At 37.8% G+C, this 8,297-nt stretch overlaps 1 protein-coding gene across 1 annotated transcript; it reads left to right on the top strand.

Moving 5' to 3' along the window:
• Positions 1-3,378: 3,378 nt before the first annotated feature.
• LOC132270552 (late embryogenesis abundant protein At1g64065-like) lies at positions 3,379-4,005 on the top strand. The gene has a single exon (XM_059771731.1). The coding sequence runs from the start codon at positions 3,379-3,381 to the stop codon at positions 4,003-4,005; it is 627 nt and encodes a 208-aa protein (XP_059627714.1).
• Positions 4,006-8,297: the final 4,292 nt, after the last annotated feature.

The following is an 8,297-nucleotide window of genomic DNA, read 5'->3' as shown; positions in this document are numbered from 1 at the left end:
TTATTGATGCTGAAAATCATTCTTGGAGGTCCTCATTCTTGTCCCAAATGTTTCCGAGTGAGATTGTTGCAGCTATTCAAAGTATTCCGATCAGCTTGTGGGGCAAGAAGGATAGGCAATGTTGGGGTTTTACGAAATCCACAGTTTTTTTGGTTAAGTCAGCTTACCATGTGACTTTCCAGTATTGTCAAAATCCGACACAAGTCCTCTACAGATCATCTTCTCCGATTCCACACAGTTGCTGGGGAAAAGTTTGGGGTTGTTTTGCCCCACCTAAGATTAAACATTTTTTGTTGCAGTGTGTTCATGGTGACCTTCCTACCAAAGTGGCAATAAAGAAACGATGTCTAAGTCTTGATGATGGATGCCCTTGCTGTAATGAGGCGTCTGAATCTGTCGAGCATCGTATTTTGGTATGTCCTTTCTCTTTGCAAGTATGGAAACTTTCTACTTTACGTTTTGATTTTGCATCCTAGCCAATATCAAATTTTGCGGCTTGGTAGGTATCAGTGAGTAAGAAAGGGGAGGATGTGGCATGCTTGGTGGCTTTTTATGCATGGACTATTTGGAAAGCCCGGAATAGTTTTGTGTTTGACAAGGTTATGCTTTGTCCAAATAAGGGTAGTAAGATGGTGAATGCAGCTTTTTGGGACTTTAAAGATGCTCATTCCGACATCCTGGATCAGCTTTTTTCTTCCTCTGCACGGAATGTGTCAAATTGTCGTTCCTAGAATCCCCCTCTTATGGGTATTATAAAGTGTAATATGGATGCCGCCTTCAGGAAAAACGAATGTTTAGCTGGTGGTGGGGTGGTTTTCCGTGACCATCATGGTGTAGTGAAGGAGGTAGTGGTTCTTAAAAACTTTCAGGCTTGCTCAACCCTCATAGCAGAGGCGTTTGTAGTACGGGCTGCTATTATTTGGGCTATGCGATTTCAATTTTGTAACCTTCTTTTTGAGAGTGATTCTGCAGTATTGTGTGCTGCAGTGCTCGGGGGTCAACTTTGTCCAGTTGAAATTGATGCCATTGCGTATGACATACATACTGCTTTGAAAGGTTTCCCTTTTGCTCATCTTGCTCATGTTCGTCAAGAAGCAAATGTTTTAGCTCATGAGGCTGCCAAGCTCTCCAAACCTCATTGATAAGCGCTGAATATTGCATATTCAAGCGCCCTTATTTGCATTAGTTAAATCCAATCGTTGATCATATTATACATATTAGCTTCATTTGCGTGTTTTTGTTCATTTTCAGGTTGGTGCCCCAAAGATAGTTAAAAGCGTTGCTTTGTTGAGTTTTTGAAGAATCAAAGCATGCCGTTGCCAGGGACCTTCACTTTGGCCAAGCCAGTGACCCATTAATCTCATGTTTTCCCTACAAAAAGCACTAAGGAGGATGCCTGCCAAAGCGGACCGAGCCCAAAAATAACCTAGCAGCAGTGAAGTTCGACTTTGTTCTTCATTTTTAACCAACCACACTTGAGAATTAGACTCCCATTAAAACATGACGTACTTAGATCTTTGAGTTAGCTTTCCAAATCATCAAACGGTTTGTCATTTGGAATTTGGAGCAGGGAGTTATGGCCTTTTACCAAAGGTACGCAGAGCTAAGAAACAACCGCAGGCGCCCGCAAGGAACCTGCGGGCGCCCGCCATTTTAGGCAGAATCTTCGAGCTTCCACGGGCGCTTGCCCTGCGCATGCAAGCACTCGCCACTTCGTAAACATGTGAGCATGGTCTGCATTGTTTCCTTTAAGGCTGTCCCTTTGACCCATTTTGTGTGGTGCTGCACTCTCCTAAGGATTATGGACCACAAAATTGGAGTGGTTAGGAGTCTATGGTGGCATATAGAAAGGCTAGGAGGGTCGTATTTTTGATATCTCATATTTTTGCAAGTTCTAGAGAGAAAAATATTGTGAGTTTTGAGGGCTAGGTGTCTTGTGGCCTTGAGGTGCAAAAATGGTGGGGATGATGATCTCTTTTCCTTCCTCCATTGCTCCTATGGGTAACTAACTCCCTTTCTAGGGATGTGATGAAGCCCTCCGTTGTAAGCATACCTTAGTTTCATTTAATTTTGGGAATGATTCATGTATATGGTAGTTTCATGATCTAGAGCACTTCATATTTTGTAATGGATCTTAATTTCTATAAATGATCATGTTGATTTTATTATCTTGTCTTAGATTTTATTGCCTTATGATTATATTGCTTTCATTTTCATAGTGACAATGGAAATGAGATTGTGAAAAGGTTATTGTTGGCATGTAGATGAGAAGCTTGTTAGTCTATGGCTTAGGGCTCTCCTTTGATGGACTTTTCTTGATTCTTATCTCCATGTGTACTACCATAGTGATTGAGGAGTTTGATAGTCCCCCCTAGCTTAGTGAGCATGTCATGGCTACACCCTAATTTAGGTAGTTCAAGCATGTGGAACTTTGAGGGATTATACTTAAGTCTTAATCCTATGAACTTCTTGAAGAAATGTAGCAATCTCATATTGCTACATATCATTGCCATGTACCGAAATTGTTTCCCAAGTTAATAACAAGTTAGCATCTTAATAGGGTAGGTAGTGGATTCATTTCCTTAGTCTTCTTTACATTATTTTCATCTCCTTGCAATTATTGTTTATGCACAATTCAATTCTAGTTTCAAGTGACAAACCAAACAAAACTCTATACACCTTTCATCAAACTAAAAGTGATTTTACAATGATTTGTGCTATTGCAAATGGTTGATTTATTATAGTTCGAATCTTAACCGATCACTCGTATGTTTGAGGATCAAGTTCTTCAGTTCTATCCATTCCAATTATTGGAGTGTGCTTTTCGAGATAGGTTATCTTTGTCTATATAGTTGGGTTGCTTGTTTGTAGTGTTTGCCTTAAAAAAAAATAAAAATAAAAAATAAAAAAGGAATTAACAGAATATATTGGCAGCATAGGGTCATGTACGGCACCGTGAAGCCTTGTTTTTCCTATGTGTCCTTATACAAGCAAGCATCTGATATATATTATTTAAACAGACATTTTATTTAAGAGTGTTTCGTACCAAAGAAAGTCAAACCATTTAGGCGCGTTTCTAGAAAGTCTACCCTTTAGCCATTGTTTATGAAGCTTCAAGGAATGTGTTCCATAATTTATTAACATCCATCACAAGCACATATATTTTCATTATAAATACAGATTGCCACAAGCCCTTTAATATTCACCAACAGATCTTAAAATTTGCAGCAAAGGTGTGTTCCATTTCACTGTCTCTTTTATTCATAGAGCCTGTGCTCATATTTCACTCTTGAATTATCCTTTTCTAGACAAGCCAATCTCTCTCTCTCTCTCTCTCTCAGGTCTCAACCAGCTTGTCAACCTTTATCAACAAGATTAATGGCAGAGAAGGAGCAGCAACCAGGGCATAACTCGGTAGCACCATATAGTTATGGCCGAGCAGACGAAGAGGCACAAACCAAAGAACTTAAACGCCAGAAACGCAAGAAACTTATTCTGTATATTGCTGCGTTCGCTGTATTCCAAACCATTGTTATAGTCATCTTTTCACTCACTGTCATGAAGGTCAAAACTCCCAAGTTCCGCATACGTGCTGCCTCATTTGAGACGTTTAGTGTCACGGCATCATCATTTGACATGAGAATGAATGCTCGACTTGGTGTCAAGAACACCAACTTCGGTCCCTACAAATTCGACAATGGTACCATTACCTTCTACTACAGGGGTGCAGAAATAGGGAATGCTTTTGTTCCTAAGTCAACCGCTAAATTTCAATCAACCAAGAGGTTCAATGTTACAATAAACCTATCATCAACCAATTTACCAACCAGTTCAGAATTAGGAAGTGATTTCAATTCTGGGATTTTGCCACTGAGCAGCACATCAAGATTGACCGGAAAGGTGGAGCTAATGCTGGTGATGAAGAAGAAGAAAGCTACCAATATGAATTGCACCATGGAAGTTAATATCGCGAGCCAGCAAATCCAGAATTTGAAATGCAAATGATACATATTTGTGTTAATCTGTTTAGTGTTTAATTCCTGAAAATTCTTTTGATTCTCTCATTCTTTTTCCTTTTTTTTTCGTCAATATATTTGAGTGTGCACTTAATATATATTTTTCTGTGTCATCCTTTTCTGCCTTTGTTTTTTTTGGTTGGTTCATAAGGTGTGTTTTTGGATACAAAATAATATAACAAGCACAAATGGCAATTCCATAACATCTTCTAGATGAAAGAGTTCCTAAATGGCCGCATATTACTTTCTTTAATGGTAGTTGAAATCTAGGAGGCAGGGACCCAAACAAATTTTTTTTTTTCCTAACCACATTTTTTTTCATAATAGCTTGCATATCATTAATTAATTAATCTTAATATAGAATTCGTCAAAGGTTTTGTTTTTATCCACCTCAACGTGGACGGAGCCAGCACCGGCCTCGGGCATGCTGGTCCATTAATTTTTTCTTTTAAATGTATAAAATTTATAAAACACGTGCCTCCTTGGGCCATGCTTACTCATTAAATTTTTTTATTTTCAATGTATATAATTTTCTTCAATTTTTTTTTTAATTCTCCTAAAAAAAATTGCATTTCCTTTCTTGAATTTATTTTATCACCATATTCATAACTCCGTCCCCGGATCCTAAGATTTTCGAACTTAGTAGTTGATCAATATTTGAATTTTGGAGATTTTGATTGGGTTGTACTGTACATTCTTTAAAAAATTGAAATACTTTCTTGCAAAAAAGATTTTCATCAAAGACCTTGGGCGACTGAAATATTTTCTTGGAATTGAGGTTGCACGTTCCCAGCGAGGCATTTTTTGTCCTAACGCAAATATACCCTGCAAAAAGAATTTTCCCATTTAACTGTCACCTTAACCTCTACAAAAATCTGCCCATACCTGCAACAAGAATTTCCTCATTTAACTGTCACCTTAACCTCTATAAAAATCTACCCATACCTGCAACAAGAATTTCTCCATTTAACTGTCACCTGAACTCTTTGAAATATTACTACTTCACCACATATATGCAATTCAACAAACTTGGAACTCCACTTCCATTTCATTAACACACATCTAACAACCTCTGTAAACCAAAAAGGCAATCTTGTCATTGTTGAATGTTGGCAAGCTTGTAGAAATCATCTGGTCTTGCGTTCCTGGGATCGTCCAACACATCCAAAATGAACTTCGAACGCAGGGGCTTAGGTTCTTCCTGTATCATATAAAAATATACAGGACCACAATAAATCTAGTACTATGTTATGTACTTTACACAGAATGGACCATGCAAAAAAAATAAATAAATTACCCAACTTACATTAAAGGTACTTGATAATTCACTGCCATTCCACAACTCCATGTACTTCATGATGAAGAATTTGCAAGCATGTCCAACATCCAATGTACCTCATGATGAAGAATCCGTAACTCCACAACTCCATGTAACTTATGTACCTTATGATAAAGAATCCGCAAGCATGTCTAACATTCAATGAATAAATTACACATATATTTAGTGGGTTATGTCTAACATCCAATGATAAAGAATCCACAAATTTTAAAATTTTTTGTCACATATTTCATTCAATAATTAAATTTAAATTTAAACTATACATACGCATCATTAATAAAGAAAAGAGAATATATAGAAGTGACTGTGAGGACAAGAAGAAGACGAAAGAAAAGAGACCAGATTTGTGATGAGTGATACACCACTGGTTTATTCTCTCTCTCTTCTTCTCCAAACTCATCCGGTAACTAGTTTATTCTCTCTCTCTCTTACTTTCTAATTGACATTAATATTTTTAGATTTGTGATGAGTGATACACCACTTCTTTTTTTCTTTTTTTTTAATTTTACTTATATTTATTATCATCATCATCTCAATGTGTATTTGTATTATAATTATTTTTTCAATAAATAAGATACACCACTTTTTGTGGACTGTTCAGCCTAAGGTGCAGGATTCTTCCATTTGGAAGCAAATTTTGGACACCAGAGAGTTTATTGAAGAAAATGCAGAATTTAGGGTTGGGAATAGGACCTCTTTTAACATGTTATATGATTCTTGGTGTGCAGGGTTGTCACTTGTTCAGAGATTTGGGATTGGTCTTTTTAAAAATTATGATAAGTTGGCTATGTTAAATACTATAATTGTGGATGGACAATGGTCCTTCCCTCCTTTCTTTCCAGTTGCTGCTGTAAATTTTATGGCCAATATAGTGGTGAAGTCTAGTAAAGATGATATTGTATGGACTCATGGCAGGTTTAGTTTGAAGAATGTTTAGAGAGTTTGTAGAGCTAGAGGGCAGACAATTATCTGGAAGGAGATTTGTTGGAAATTTTGCCGACCTAGAGTTGTTGTCTTGGTTGTTATTATTTTGCATAATAAGAACTTGTCCTATGTTAATTTACAAAGAAGAGGGTTTTCTGGGCGGCTATTTGTCACAATTGTTTTAAGGAGGAAGACTCAAATGACCATCTGTTTTGCAATTGTTCCTATGCTATAGAGGTATGGCAGCAAGTGCTAGATACGTTTCACATACCAGTTGTGAGGTTTCAAGGTACAAACCAGTCTGTGGAGTGGCTGCTACTACAGGTTCAGACTGACTGGCTTAAGTCCAAAATTCTAAAAGGGGTTTTTTGTGTGTTCATTTGGAAGATGTGGATGGAAAGAAATGTGTCTTTGCATGGTGGAATCAAGGAGCAGGCTTCATGTAACGACCCACTCCAGCACATGGTATGATATTGTTCGCTTTAGCCTGAGCCCACACGGTTTTGTTCTTGGGCTTTACCCCAAAAGGCTTTATACCAATTGGAGTGACACACCTACATATTATGAAATTCCTGAAATGTTGTACCTACATCACTCTTACTTCGAAGAAGAGATATCCAAGTCGTTCGAGTACATTCATCAATAAACGTAACAAAATAATGAGCATTAGAAAGTGAAGGAATTTTTTCAGGACCTAAACATCCAAGTGAATAACCGCAAAAGGTTCTGAGCTTTTATGCAAACTTGGTAAATAAGAATTACGATGGCTCTTTGCCAGTTCACAAATTTCATAATGAAAGTCTAAATCACTTAAACACGAAAACAAATGCGGTTGTAACTTCTTAAGATAACCAAAAGAATGATGCCCTAGCCTTCAGTGCCATAACCATACAATTACTCAAGCTTTATCTTCACTACCTGTTTGATTCGCTTGACTAAACTTTGACGCCCCCACCCCCTTTTCCATCAACTCCAAATAATAAAGTTTGCCCCGTCTAATACCATAACCAAGAATTTTTCGGGTTAGAATGTCCTAAAAAACACAAAAGGAATACCAAAAAGTTACAGTGCACTCAAGGGTAGAGGTAATTTCGGTAACAGAAACAAGGTTGTATTTAAGGGATGGAACAATACGAACAGTATCTAAAGTGAGAGAATCGGACAAAGTATCAAACCCTTCTCCAGTAATAGGAGAGGTACTACCATTAGCTGTGGAAATAATTGACTGAGAAGGAGTGTTAAGAGATTTTAACTAACCAGAGTCCCTCGTCATATGATCCGATGCACCTGTATCAATAATCCAAGCACTATTCTTAGAAGTCATAGAGAGTACAGAAGTTTTACCAAGTATACCTAAGTGAACAACATTTGCCATTAGTTACACCTGCTCATCTTCCGTAGAAGTCACCATGGCTTTTCCTCCAATATTCTTCCGAGGCTTCTTCATAAAATCCCACCAGTTAGGATAGCCAATAATCTCGATCGTAGCATCGTTGTTTCGAATGGCTCGAGCCACATTGAGTACATACTCGCCCTCCAGATTTTTTAGTTGCCTGATTACTCCAATTTTTCAAAGGGCCCGATAGTGGTCCTTGTTGAGTTTGGTTGGTTATCATCGCCAAGCTCTCAGAGATTGGATGAGATCCTCCCATCGTCTACTTCTGCTGATACTCTCTCCGGACATATGCATACGTATTCTCAAGGTCAAGCTTTAGATCTTTTTGTAAGATTTCTCCACGAACCTATTCAAACTCAGAGTCAAGTCCACTTAGAAAAATATGAACTCGAAGCCTCGCCATGGTTGAGTGCAATTGAACCACTCCTTCAACTGTTACTACCTGTGACATAGTCATGTGATCAATCTCCTAAAAAATAGCAACAAGTTCATTATAGTATGTTGGCAAAGGGCGACCATTCTGCTTGGTAGAAAAAGACCACTGATTCAATTCAAAAATACACGTTTCATCCGATCCGTTATAGAAGGTTTTAAACAAATATCTTCTTAGCCATGGGAAGAC

This window comes from Cornus florida, unplaced genomic scaffold (genome assembly GCF_030987335.1).
Source record: "Cornus florida cultivar Cherokee Brave unplaced genomic scaffold, ASM3098733v1 CherokeeBrave_3.0.0_Hap2_Chr08, whole genome shotgun sequence".
NCBI lineage: Eukaryota > Viridiplantae > Streptophyta > Magnoliopsida > Cornales > Cornaceae > Cornus > Cornus florida.
This window is presented reverse-complemented; position numbering and strand designations above follow the sequence as displayed.

Bases quoted from the DNA above. Each gene is read 5' to 3' on its own strand.
- LOC132270552 (XM_059771731.1), top strand. From the start codon at position 3,379: ATGGCAGAGAAGGAGCAGCAACCAGGGCATAACTCGGTAGCACCATAT.